The sequence below is a fragment of the Diabrotica virgifera genome, chromosome 7, assembly GCF_917563875.1.
Source record: "Diabrotica virgifera virgifera chromosome 7, PGI_DIABVI_V3a".
NCBI classification, from domain to species: Eukaryota; Metazoa; Arthropoda; class Insecta; order Coleoptera; family Chrysomelidae; genus Diabrotica; species Diabrotica virgifera.
The window spans coordinates 223,436,408-223,451,306 of NC_065449.1; the positions used below are offsets into that span (position 1 = coordinate 223,436,408).

At 32.4% G+C, this 14,899-nt stretch overlaps 1 protein-coding gene across 2 annotated transcripts in view; it reads right to left on the reverse strand.

Annotated features, from left to right (window-relative positions):
* LOC114334774 (microfibril-associated glycoprotein 4) overlaps positions 1-14,899 on the reverse strand; it is a 53,764-nt gene that overhangs the window by 27,728 nt on the left and 11,137 nt on the right. For both annotated transcript variants that reach the window (XM_050657186.1, XM_050657185.1), the window contains exons 2-4: positions 11,863-11,905; positions 10,041-10,262; positions 4,456-4,677 (exon numbers count right to left, since the gene is read on the reverse strand). In XM_050657186.1, the coding sequence (XP_050513143.1) occupies positions 4,456-4,677; positions 10,041-10,262; positions 11,863-11,905 (487 nt within the window). The remainder of the gene's footprint in view (positions 1-4,455; positions 4,678-10,040; positions 10,263-11,862; positions 11,906-14,899) is intronic.

The following is a 14,899-nucleotide window of genomic DNA, read 5'->3' on the forward strand; positions in this document are numbered from 1 at the left end:
AACTTTGTACTAAGGTAAGTTAGCTTAAATCGGCCTATTTTAACCTCAGGAACCTGAGGTTAAGCTATGGCCCATTCTTTACCAAACACCCTGTAGTAGTATTTTTTATTTTGACAACGACACCCGATTTGGTCATCGAAACGTTAATAAAATTATTTTTTTCAATTTAATTGTGGCTTATTTCCCATCTAAATAGTTCATTATAAAAATTCCACAAGCAAATAGCTTGAGAGCAATATTATTTTTTATGTTGTTTTTTTGTGTTAATATATTATTGTTTATATCCCAACAACGTTTAATTATTTACTAATACCTAAATCACTTAAATATTTTTCCACAGCAGTAGGTATATAACATCAAAGTCAATAGCCGTTAGCATTTATGCATGTATATTAATTACTAAAAAAGCTAGCTGGATTCAACACTCTGGTGTCCAAATCTGCTAGTATTTGTAACTGTACTGTTTTTCCAAACCCTAACTGATTTCAACACCCTAGTGTCAACACATGCTAGCGTCTGTAAACGTACTGTTTTTCCAAACCCTAACTGATTTCAACACCGTGGTGTCAACACGCGCCAGCATGTGTAAATGTACTGTTTTTCCAAACCCTAACTGATTTCAACACCCTGGTGTCTACACACGCAAGCATCTGTAAATATGCAACCCGGGAGTAGTCGCGCTCACTTCTGTAACGTCGATAGTCGCGTGTGAGATTCTATCTCAAAATACGAATTTAAAACAAATTTTTATTTTGTACTATTTTTGTCTACTTTTTACATTGAAAATATATATATTTCTAACAATTTTATTAAAAAAACCTGTGTTAACGGCCACCTGCCAATATCGGCCACCTGTCCTAACGACCAGTTTAAAAATTTCCCAAACCAATTATATGTAGACTACAAAAACTGGCAATACCGTCCACCTTTCTATATCGGCCAATAGTTCTTTCATTTTTAGTGGCCGTTACTGACAAATTTTACTGTATGTATTACGAAAAAGGATGAAATATGAGATTCTATCTAACGGCGCGGCTACTCGCGGTTTAAAGCTAATTGGCTCTCCCCAAAGCCATAAATTCCACAAAAAGAAGAAGAAGAAAAAAAATTCCTGCGCATTACTACACCCTTCCTCGAGGCACTTACGAAATTTTTTCCAAATTGCAAAATTTTTCATCAAGTTATCGCGAAAAAGAATAAAAATTGAGATTCTATCTCACCGCGCGACTACTCGCGGGTTAAAAAAGTATTTTTTTTTTGCAAAAATGACCCCTTTTTAATTATTTTAAACAATGATCCCCTTGTATGATTTGGATACTTTCTTGAAAATATCTTTTGTACCCACCTAAACTTTAATATAAAATTTGTTTTAACCTGTACGAATTTACACTTTGACTTTTTTTTATTTTATTAGGCTATTATGTTTTCATGCAGAATTACCCATTAAACATTCTTCATCAACACTTAAGAAAAGCATTTGGCAGAGTCAGAGTTAGCGATATATTACAGAAAATGAAGCAAAAAAAATACCGCCAAACATTGTGGAAGTCATAAAACAGACGAACAAGAACACCACGACAAAAATTAAATATACCGACACCAGGGGGAATCAAGCAGAGAGACAGCCTTAGCCCATTTCTATTTCATATGCTGATGGATGAAATAATAGATGTGGAATGGCTACAACTAGGATACATTCTCGGTCACAGTAGAATCAGTATAGTGTGCTATGCTATGCAGATGATGCAGCATTGATTGCAGAGGATGAGGATGACCTACAAAGACAGCTTTATCAATTCCACCAAGCACGTCAATGACAGAAAAGGAACTACTCAGAACACAAAATGCATTACCATTGCGAAAGATCCAATTAGATGCAAGCTCACAGTAGAGGGAAAACCCACAGAAGAGCTAAAAAAGTTCAAATATCTAGGTGTAGATTTATCAAGTTATCATGACCCAGCCAGATACCTAAGAGGACAAATAAACAAGACTGCAGTCATGTCCGGGTGTTTGAGAGATGAGGTCTGGAATAACCCATATATGAGAATGGATAGCAAAGTTAGAATTCATAAAAATACGAACGGCCGGAATGAAGACTCAAGGAGAAGAGACATTGCAGGGAAGACAAGAAGGGATAGAATACGAAACAACATCATCGGGGAACAATGTGGCGTGCAAGATGTAGTAAGATTGGGTAGGCAAAGACGAAGAGGATGGTTCAGTCACGTCAAAAGAATGAAGGAGCACAGGCTACCAAGAATTGCGCTAAAAGGAAATCCAGCTAGCAAGTGTCCGCCGGGGAGACCACCAAAAAGATGGAGAGATAGCTGGCAGTCTACCTCTCAAGAAATACTTCAACGTCGGAATTAACAGATTGACAGATCTACAACAAGCATAAGAAGGAGAAGAAGAAGGAAAGAGACACGATACATTTCGTCTGCAGAATAAATTAAAAGAGATTGCCTGAAACAAACGGAAACAATTATCCGAAAGTTTAAAAGATAGAAACGGATATAAAATATTAGATACAAACGAACAGTTAAAAGAACGAAAAAAACTACATTTCTGAATTATGTGAAGATGAAATAGTAAAACACTGAACACCGACTGCTATAACAGACCATATACAATGAGGACGTTGTAGTTGGAATAAATTCACATTCTGGAGAATGGGTGCCTCTAGAGATAAATGTCGAAACAGGTCGATTTTTGTTTTTATATTATAATTTTCTGGCTTACATATCATACTATTGACGTCATCCACCTGGGCGTGATGACATAATCGATGAATTTTTTTTAAATGAGAATAGGGTTTGTGTGATAACTCATTCGAAATGTTATTCACTAATATAAACATAACATATTTATTTACACAGGATGCCCATAAAAATTTTATTAATTAAATTAATTAAGACAAAAAGAAGAACGTATATAATTTACTTAATTTAAAATACGTTTTACTGTTGTCCGAAAACAGGAAAGAATGTTTCTTTGATAAATAAATATTGTTTTTCGTTTAAGTTCAATATTACAGTTGCGCAACCCACCTGTCTTTTAGCAGTCTAGACATTTAATTTAAACAAAAGGCAATGTTTATTTTTTAAGTTGACAATTTTTTTCTATTTTCGGACAACAGTAAGACGTAGAGGTATTTAGAATTAAAGAAATTATATACATTTTTCTTTTTGTCTCAATTAATTTAATTCAAACAATTTTTTTTGGGCACCCTGTGTACATAATTATGTTAATGTTTATACAGTGTGTCCACGGTTCGTGTGCCCAAAAGGAAAAACTCTTTTATTTTCAATTTTAGCGAAAAATGTCATTCTTGATAAAAAGTTTTGACTGTTCTAAAACTCCATACAACGAAATAAAATTCAAGTTTTTCAAATCCTGCTTAATTTTGTAGCCAATTTTATGTAAATCCCTATAAATTTTTGCACTAACTTCGAAATCGGAACAATAATCTAGTGTTGCCAAGCCACAATGTAGCTTAGTAACTGTCAACTCAGATAATTAATTTGCGAATTGTCATTTTTTTTTCGACATTGTTCGAAGCGTTCAATAAAGAATTTATCTTAGTGATAAATTTCATTATTCAAATTATTGGATTAATAATTATTTAATTAATAAATAACTTGATGATTCAAGGAGAACAACAAAATCTGGCTTCATAATCCAGAGAAGCGAAAAGGTTGTTCTCCCAAGTTATTATTGTTACAATTTCAAACTTAGTGCAAAAATTTATAGGGATTTACATAAAATTGGCTATAAAATTAAGCAGGATTTGAAAAACTTGAATTTTATTTCACTTTAATGGGTTTTTTGGAACAAGCAAAACTTTTTATCAAGAATGACATTTTTCGCTAAAATTGAAAATAAAAAAGTTTTTCCTCTTGGGCACCCCATCCGTGGACACACTGTATTAGGGAATAGAGAATTGAATAAACTTTCGAATGAGCTATGACACGACCCCTATTCTCATTTAAAAAAAAATCATTAATTACATCATCATGCCCAGATGGATGATGTCACTAGTATGATATATATATGCCAAAAAATTAAAACTTAAAAATAAAAATCGATCTGTTTCGGGATTTATCTTCTGAGTCCCCATTCTCGCGAAAATGAATTTATTCCAACTCAAACGTCCTCACTGCATATCAAAAAATGTAGTTAACTGGGCAATAATTCAAACGGCAAAAAATTAAAAAGTACTTATAGAGCAATTCTTATTATTGATCTATAGAAAAAATTGTTAAGTTAATTCCTCATCAAATTATTTAAATAAAACGTTTTTTCTACTTCCCCAAAAGAGTTTATTTGGGGGTTACAACCTTTTACCTTTCAACCGTCGCTATGTACTATTCATATGTTCCGTTCTCTATTTATAATAATTAATTTTTATAAATTTAAAAAGAATACCGTAATAGAAAGTATACAATTTATTACTTGTCATATGGTAAATATTCTCCAATCCAATCCAAAATTCCCTTTCTAAATCTCCAAATCCAAACTTGTAGTCTCTCCAAGGTAGATAAAAATTCTGAGATCCATCAAATCGTTTTTGAATGTGTGTCCAACCACCTCCCCTAGTTTCCATATCGCAAAGAACAGCAAAAGGACTTTTGCTTAAAAGTGTTTTTATTTCGTATACTCCAGATTTATTAATTCCTAAAATATAAGGTACTTAGTTGGTTTAAATTAATAAAAAGCAATATTAAAGAACCTTGTTAGTATTAAAGGAACACAGAAACATTGATAACGTGTACTGTTTATCCAAAGTCAATTGAAAATTGAAATTTTACGAGGAGGTTCAAATACAGCGTGGAGCATTAGTGTGACAAAGTCCAATTACTCGTTTGTCGTAAGAGATACGACAAAAAGTTATTTAGGTAAAAGTTGGGGCACTGATAGAACCATAATTTAAAAATATTTTCAAATATACAGGGGCGTGCGTATTGACAGGGTGACTCAAATTTATGTTTTTTTAAATGGAACACCCTGTATATTTTTTCATTTTTGGATTCTTCTCGATGTTTTCATTCTTAAAATATGTGGTCTTGTAATATTATATGAGGTAGTTTAAAAGATAATTTCGTTTTTTTGTTAATTTCGTAGCAATATTTACACCCTGTAGAATTGTAGTGATTGACATCAGATTTTTATTTTATGTTCAAACGATTTTTAATATAGTCTACTATTATTAAACATTAATAGTATAGCGAAATGTTAAACTTTAGTATACAGGATTGGTCGAAACTCGGAGTGAGTATTTTTTGAATTTTCTTAATTGGAATACCCTGTATTTTAGCATTTTAATGAAATGATATTTTATGGTACTTTTTTATTTCTTAAGCATTCCCTATACCTAAGTGCTTTAATTTGTAAGGTATTCGTGATTCATTAAGCCAAACATTAATTGCAAGAAAAATTACGTGAAATTTTAGTAGGTGACCGTGAAAATATTCAATCAAAAATAATTTTTCGAAAAAAAATATATCATAATCTAGCCTGATCCTTAATTTATTAATATTGGATGAGATATCCAAACAAATTCGTAGTTAAAATTGTTGGTGCGCAAAATATTAATAAAAACATACAATATTCTACCTACTCGGCTATGACACAAAATTTCCTTAAACATTTGATATTATACCATTTTTATAGTTCCAGTTGCTCTGTTACCATTACTAATATGATTTTTTTCTAATAAGGAACTGATTAATAAGATTTTTGTGCTAGTGGAATATAACAAAAATGTGCTACTAGCAATAAGAATTTTTCATCAGAAATTCCCTGATAGACGACAACTAAGAAGAGAAACGTTTAAAAATATACTAGAACGGTTTCAACGGACTGGACACTTAGATTATGATAAATCTGATCGAACAAAAACTATTGTAATTGAAGAAAACAGGAATTAAATGTAATCCTTAGTGTCACTGAGGATCTGCATGTTAGTACAACCATTCTTACAATCTAAGTATCTAGTCTGTTTTAGTATACTACTAGAAACCGTTTTAGTATACTTTCAAAAGTTTCTCTTTTTGGTTGTCGTCTATCAGGGAATTGCTGATGATAAATTTTTATTGCAAGTAGCTCATTTTTGTTATACTATCCTAGCACAAAGCCATTTTAATCAGTTCCTCATTAGAAAAATTAATATTAGTAATAGTAACAAATCAGCTGGAACTGCATAAATAGTATAATGTCAAATGTTTAAGCAAATTTTGTGTCATAGCCAACTGGGGAGAATTTTGTATGCTTGATTAATATTTTAAGCACCAACAACTTTAACTACGAATGTATTTGGATATCTCATTCAATATTAATAAATTAAGTATCAGGCTAGATTATTATGTATTTTTTCGAAAAATTATTTTTGATTGGATATTTTCACGGCCACCTAATAAAATTTCACGTAATTTTTCTTGCAATTAATTTTTAGTCTTAAAGAATCACGAATAACTTACAAATTAATGCACTTAGGTATAGGGAATGCTTAAGAAATAAAAAAGTACCACAAAATATCATTTCATTACAATACTTAAATACAGGGTGTTCCATTTAAGAACACTCAGAAAATACTCACTCCGAGTTTCGACCCACCCTGTATACTAAAATTAAGCATTTCACTATACTGTTAATAATTAACACTAGTAGACTATATTAAAAATCGTTTGAATATAAATAGAACATTTGATGTAAAATCACTACAATTCTACAGGGTGTAGATATTGCTACGAAATTAACAAAAAACGTAATTAACTTTTAAACTACCTCGTATAATATTACAAAACCATATATTTTGAGAAAGTAAACATTGAGGAGAATCCAAAATAATAAAAATATACAGGGTATTCAATTTAAAAAAACATAAGTTTGTGTCACCCTGTCAATACGGACGCCCCTGTATATTTGAAAATATTTTTAAATTATGTTACAATGTGTGCCCCAACTTTTATCTAAATAACTTTTTTTCGTATCTCTTACGACAAACGAGTAATTGGACTTTGTCACACTAATGCCCCACCCTGTATATTATTTTTAACAGATCTGTTTTCTGCATGAAGCGCTGTACGCAACGTAACTAAGCTATTACAAGATATCCTCGTATTACCGTTGCTCCTCAATCAGTGCATCGTGTGCAGTAAAACAGATCTGTTAAATAATATATTTGAACCTCCTCGTAAAATTTCAATTTTCAATTGACTTTAGATAGACAGTAACTGTCTAATGATACATACTCTTAATGAACTGATAGACTAATGAAGAAGAAATAGAAAACTTTTATAGCGAACTCCAGAAAACATTACATCTCACAGCATCTAGAGACATAACAGTGATCATGGGTGATTTCAACGCAAAAATTGGCGAAGGAAAATGCTACCCTAATGTAGGATCATATGGGCTTGGCGAACGAAACGACAGAGGAGATCGCCTAATAGAATTTTGCCAGGAGCATAATGTTATAGCCGCAAATACATTTTTTAAATTACCTAAGCGACGCCTGTATACATGGAAATCACCAGCTGACAAAGAGCACAAAATTGTCAGAAATCAAATTGACTACATCCTAATAAAGCACAGATATCGAAACTCAATTCAGGCAGTAAAGGCATATCCAGGAGCAGACGTATACTCTAATCACAGTCTTCTTATTGCTAGGTTTCAACTTCAACTAAAAAAGACGCAAAAAAGCCGCAACAACAATAAACTTAACATACAGAAACTAAAGTCAGAAGAAACAAAAGAAAATCTGAAACACGAAATCAACACAAATCTAGACAGAAACCCAGGAAATTATTGCAACGTAGAACAGCAGTGGTAATTCTTCAAAACCTCTATATTAGAACCAAGTAAGAAAGTACTTACTACAACCAAATGTAAGAAAGAAGAATGGATGACGGAGGAAATTCTAGAGTTGATGAATGAAAGAAGAAAAAACAAAACCATTAATAAGACCCGCTATAAACAGCTTCAAAACCAAATAAGAAGAAAAATTAGGGAGGCTAAAGAAACCTACTTCTCTGAAAAATGTAAAGAAATAGAAGAACTGCGAAACACATATGACAACTTCAACCTACATAAAAAAGTCAAAGAACTAGCCGGAATAGGAAATAGAAGAACCTCAAATATATTGCTCGACAAAAATGGAAATATTATAATGGAGACAAAACGAAAACTACGACGATGGAAAGAGTATATCGAGGAACTATTTCATGACCAGAGAGAAGCTAGTACATCCGTAGATAGCCAAACGGGAGATGTAGGCCCAGAGATAACCAAATCAGAGGTTAGTCAGGCAATAAACTCTATGAAAACCAATAAATCTGCTGGTCCAGATGAATTGCCTAGCGAGCTGATAAAGTTGGTCAACGAGAAAAACCTGGACATAATAGTAGAACTGTTCAACGCTATCTATACTACAGGAATCATCCCCAGAGAAATGTTGACATCAGCCTTTGTGTGTTTGCCAAAGAAGGTGAATGCAAAAGAATGCAGTGACTACCGAACCATAAGCTTAATGTCACATACCTTGAAAATTCTATTGAAAATTATCCACGCCAGAATACACTCTAAACTGGAGCTGGATATTAGTGACACTCAATATGGGTTCCGCAATGGTATGGGTACCAGAGAGGCATTATTCTCCTTCAACGTGCTGACACAGAGATGTTTGGATGTTAACCATCCTCTTTACGTCTGTTTTATAGACTACAATAAGGCGTTTGATAAAGTAAAACATGATCGACTCATGGAAATCTTAAAAAATAAAAACCTAGATGAAAGAGATTTAAGACTAATAACACACCTCTATTACAATCAGCGAGCAATAGTAAGAATTGAAAAAGAAACATCTGAAGAAATGGAAATAAAGAGAGGAGTCAGGCAAGGCTGCATACTATCACCTCTATTATTTAACGCTTATTCTGAAGAGGTAATGCGAGAAACTCTGGAAGATGAAACAGTCGGCATAAGAGTAAATGGAGTCTTAGTTAACAACATCAGAAATGCAGATGATACAGTAATAATAGCCGATAGTTTACAAGACCTGCAAAGACTCATGAGTAAAATAGTAAAGTGTAGTAGGGAGTACGGACTCTCTCTCAATATCAAAAAGACGAAGTTTATGAAAATTAGTAAAAACAACCATAATACTAACGAAATCTTGATAGTAGAGGGCCAGCAGATCGAAAGAGTAAAAAAGTACACTTACCTAGGAACACTTATAACAGAAAATAATGACTACACTGCAGAAATAAAAGTCAGAATCGAAAAAGCACGTTCTAATTTTATAAAAATGAAAAAGGTCCTATGTAGCAAAGACTTAACATTAGCTCTTAAAGTACGCCTAACAAAATGTTACGTCTACAGTGTTCTATACTATGGAGTGGAATCATGGACGTTAAATGTAGAGACAATGAGACGACTTAACGCCTTTGAAATGTGGACCTATAGAAAAATTATGAGGGTTTCCTGGGTAGATAGAGTTACAAACAATGAAGTACTGAGAAGAATAGGTAAAGAAAAGGAAGTTGAACTTACAATTAAAGAAAAGAAGCTACAGTATCTCGGACATGTGATGCGGGGCGAGAAGTATGGCATCCTACGACTCATAATGCAGGGAAAGATAGATGGCAGAAGAAGCATCGGAAGAAGACGAATTTCATGGTTGAAGAACCTGAGAGAGTGGTTTGGATGCAGCTCGAAACAACTATTTAGAGCTACTGCCTCAAAAATTAAAATAGCTATGATGATTGCCAACCTCCGTAGCGGAGATGGCACCTGAAGAAGAAGACAGTAACGTTATAAGTGTGTAGGGCCCGAACATACCTAAATCCGAGGTAGAAGAAGCAATAAAACGGATGAAAAATAGGAAAGCTGTAGGTAGGGCCTGATAAGATCGAAGCTGAATTTTTAAAACTCTTGGAGGAAGAACGAATAATCAATTATGAATCAATGAGTAAAAAAAATCAATCTGTTTGTAACGCTTAAGTTTAATCGAATATGAAAAATAGTAACTTAATTACCTCCCTCCATAATTTCTTTGCAGCTTTTTGGATAAGTTTTGTCAGCTTCAGAAGATTTAGTTGCTGGATTCAACCGACAAAAAGGTATTTGACTGCTGCCAACTAAATATTTGCATTGATCAAATATATTTTTTAAATTTCCTCCATTTCCTTTTGATACATCCTCATCACCAAGAGTAATGGAAACTTGCAATGGAAAGTTTATGGTCTCTCCTTGTTCACCTGTAGAATTTAATTTGAACAACATAATTTTAAATATTTTAGACAATATGTATAATATCAATTAACAAACAAGTGGTGTTTGATAAATCATAACATACATATTATCATATTATAATATGTATTGGTAAACTAAAAATACTTATGTTTAGACCCCTGTTGAGCATTTCCCCCCCCCACTTGCAAAAATTAAAAAACAAATAGCTCTGATTTATGACATGAGCTTTAGATTTATGACATGAGCTTTCATATTCCGCAAATTCAAAAATTTGAGCTCGTTACATTGGGCAGGAATTTAATATTTTATTGGGGGGATATTGGGGGTACTTTATCGCTTACAAATAGCGATATTGAATCGATCTTTGCGGCAGAATTACGAGCTATTTATGAGCTTTCGAAGTGATATAGCTTCTATTTTTGAGCTCATCCCCTTTAGCCCCAAACCTATAATTGGTTCAATTTAAGAGAAAAATGCTGAGAGAAATTAAAAAATATAACGTATCGCGGATATAATTCATATCACATAACGTATACGCTCCAAGAACTCTTAAACTACGCGCAATTCGAGTATTGAGCTACAACACCTTCGCAAGAAAACCTCCCCATCTTCCCGACTTAAGAGAGGATTGTACTTAAAATGAATTAAATTATTTGGCGACTACATCATTTAATAATTTATGATCTCGCCAAATGCGCGCGTTTAGATAATTGAATTATTGCAATTTCTTTTGTATAGTGCAGTCACTGAAGGTAAAAAACTATTAGCTTTGACTTCGGTGAACCTCCATCGATTTTCACAAAAATTGGTGAGTGGCTAGAGGATACCTCAAGAAACAAAAAAGACATGATGCCATTTTGCGCTTTTACCCTGAGGGTAGATACTACTCCTTCTCGTGGGTGAAAATTATGTTATTAAAAGTAACTCCACAAATCGATAAGGAGACAAATTCTAAGCAAAATTTGGTATATAAAGTTATTAAATTAAAACAAATCAATACTTTTTGAGGTTAAAGGTCAAAGATTTTAATTTTCGTAAAAAAAGTGAATTATTGAGTATGAGATATGTGTTCAAGAGCCAAGACCTCACCCTAGAAAAAAATAAGGCTCCTTAAATGTTACGTGTACTCACTGCTTCTATACGGAGTAGAAAATTGGACATTGAAGGCGGAAACTCTATCAAAATTTCAGGCTTTTGAGCTATGGTTGTCCAGAAGGATCCTGAAGACACCATGAATAGATAAAGTCACCAATAAAGAAGTACTACGGAGGATGAACACAACTGCAGATTTGGTCAACATCGTGAAGGGGCGTAAGCTGCAGTACTTGGGGCATATAATGAGAAACCAAGACAGATACGAGCTATTTCAATGCATTTTTCAAGGTAAAATTGAAGGAAAAATGGCCCCAGATCTCAACATAACTATTTCGTATAGCAAATAACAAAATCATCATAGCCACATAGGCACCCCAAGAAGAAGAATATGTTCAAGACGTGGTGATGACCCTGGCGCCCATTCTTGGAGATCTAAAAAATCTGCATCTTTTTGCACACTCACAAGAAATCGTCTTAATCCATTGTTCCACGAATTATTTTTGGACTCACCTGTTATATCTAGTTGTTTCGTAACCGGATTCTCAGCGGATAACTAAAAAATATATAAAGTAAATATACAGAGTGTTTGGTAAAGAATGGGCCATAGCTTAACCCTAGATTCCTGATCTTAAAATAGGTCGATTTAAGCTAACTTTCCTTAGTATTACCCAGAGGGCACCACATACGTCTTTCAGAGCTCATGTAATACGTTTAATTTTTTATCCCTCACTCTACATACTTTTTAAATCAACACTTTTATTCTCTTAATATTTTTACTTAAAAGAGGTTTACGACATTCATCTCGCTAAACTCAACTGTTTTCGAGATAAACCCATTTTAAATCTGCGATACAACATAATTTCTTGCAAAATATCATTGTAGTCAGATCGGAAAAATAAACTTGAAACCATAATAATTGTGCCAGTTCTCATATTTATGTAATTGCATCGCAAATTATATTTCAAGAAATTTGCAATACATTTTTGTAAATAAATTTTTTATGGTTTTAAGGTATTTTTTGGGTGTAACTACAATGATATTATGCAAAAAAATGTTGCCTCACAGATTTAAAATGCGTTTATCTCGAAAACGGTTGAGTTTAGCGAGATTAAGGTATATTTAGATATTTAGATATTAAGTATATTTAGATATTTAGTAGTATAGTCCTGTCGCCAGTAGGGGTACAACGGCCTACTTAATTCAGATGGACTTACCCAAGTTTTCTTTATGTATTTTGACCCGTAGAACACGAATTTTTTGGGTAACAGTCGATCCGGATGTCGATAAGTTTGTTATAAACAAAGAACTTGAGGAATCACATAACAGCGATTTTTCGCAAAACAAAACATGTTTTTGTATTCTTTGGGTCATTCTAAGCAAAAAATTATTTTACAAGTTTTTTGGTAGGATGCATAGTTTTCGGCATAAACGGGGTTGAACTTTCAAAAAATCGAAAAATTGCAATTTTTGAACCCGAATAACTCTCGATTGAAAAACAAAATAGCAATTCTGCTTACCGCATTTGAAAGTTCAAGTAAAATTCTATCGGTTTTGATTATTTTCATTGCTAGAAAATAATTTTTTTATTGTTAAACAAAGCTATCAACACATAGTGATTGAATGATGTTTTCAATGCATTTCTAATTTGAAATCGAACGAGTAGGCGCGCATACAGAATTTCTACGTACATTACGTCCATTAAAACGCATGCATTGGGCCCGGGAAACACTATGTGTTTATACCTTTATTTAACAAATAAAAACTTATTTTTTAGCAATGCAAACAATCAAAACCGATAGAATTTGACTTGAACTTTCAAATGCAGTAATCAGAATTGCTGTTTTATTTTTTAATCAAAAGTTATTCCGGTTCAAAAATTGCACTTTTTCGATTTTTTGAAAGTTTAACCGCGTATATCTCAAAAACTACGCGTCCTACGAAAAAACTTGTAAGACCATTTTTTGCTGAAAATCACCCAAAAAATACAAAAAAATATCTTGTTTTGCGAAAAATCGCTGGTATGTAATTCCTCAAGTTCTTTGTTTATAAGAATCTTATCGACATCCGGATCAACTGTTACCCAAAAAATTCGTGTTCTACGGGTCAAAATACATAAAAAAAACTTGGGTAAGTCCATCTGAATTAAGGAGGCCGTTGTACCCCCCTTGGCGACAGGACTAGTATAACTTTTTTAAGTAAAAATATTAAAAGCATGAAAGTTTTGATTCAGAAAGAACCTATTAAATGAGCGCTGAAAGACTCATGTGGCGCCCTCTGGGTAATACATAATTTTTTGTGGTGAATTTTGATTTCTCGTCCCAAAAAACCCTCGCTTACCAAATTTTTGTGTTATTATCACATGCACTGTATTTCGATTATTATCAACTTTCGTACTAAGGTAAGTTAACTTAAATCGATATATTTTAACCTCAGGAATCTAAGGTTATGCTTTGGCCCATTCTTTACCAAACACCCTCTATACAATACATGTATACAATACAGAGTGAGTTTTATTGTACAGGATACAGAGAGTACAGTATGAGTACAATATAATTTTATAAAAATATTTTTAGGGGAGTCAGTAGAGATTTTGGCTTCGGAAAAAATCAAACAAGATAGAACATTTTCTAATTTTATTAACCCTTTCGCCACTGTGGGGAACTATAGTTCCCGGCCGCTAGTTCAGGTTTACTGATGGCTATAAATATAACCGCTTTCACGTACAAATGAAATATTTCAGTAATTGATATTTTTATTTATTTATTTATAGTACTATACAAATGACCTGGCCTCTTGTGACTAATCCAGGTCGTTTCCTGATGGGATTACAGTAGTTTATCTTTACATTATTATTATTTTAAGAATTTTCTATATTTAACTAATTAACAATAGCCCTAATCTACTACTAATTATGAAAACTACAAATTGTAAACAATTCTAATAAATAATTCTAATGAACAAATAATAACAAATAAACAAAAACCAATAAACAAAATATAAATTATTAATTTTTTTTTTTTTGAACATATAATTTTTATAAAAGTGCTCCCATTTCTCATTCTCAGATGAGAAATGCCAGCATTCTTCATCTAAAAATAGTCACGAATAATTCTAAGTGCAGGTCTAATCGACTTTATGATATTCTTAATGGTATTTCGGTGAGCCTCAGACCATTGAGTTTTAAAATTTCAGGCTTTTAGTTTATTTTTTTTTTGTTTGATTAATAATTTTTTTATTTTTGATTTATTTTATTTTATATTTGATATTAATTTTTAATTTTTTATTATATAAATATTTATTTAATTATTCCAATATTTTATTTTATATTTTTATAGGTAATTTTATTTTTTTTTTGTATAATTTCTTATTTAAATTCAAAGAGGTTGGATATTATTTATTTGATTTCTTCTTCGTCTAATATTATATAATTCTAATTGTTTCTTTGATATTATGTCCGCTAAATTATTTAATGTATTAAATAATTCTTCATTTTGTATTATATTTTCTATATTTATGCCAAGAAGGTCTCTTCTCATTCTTTGTAGTT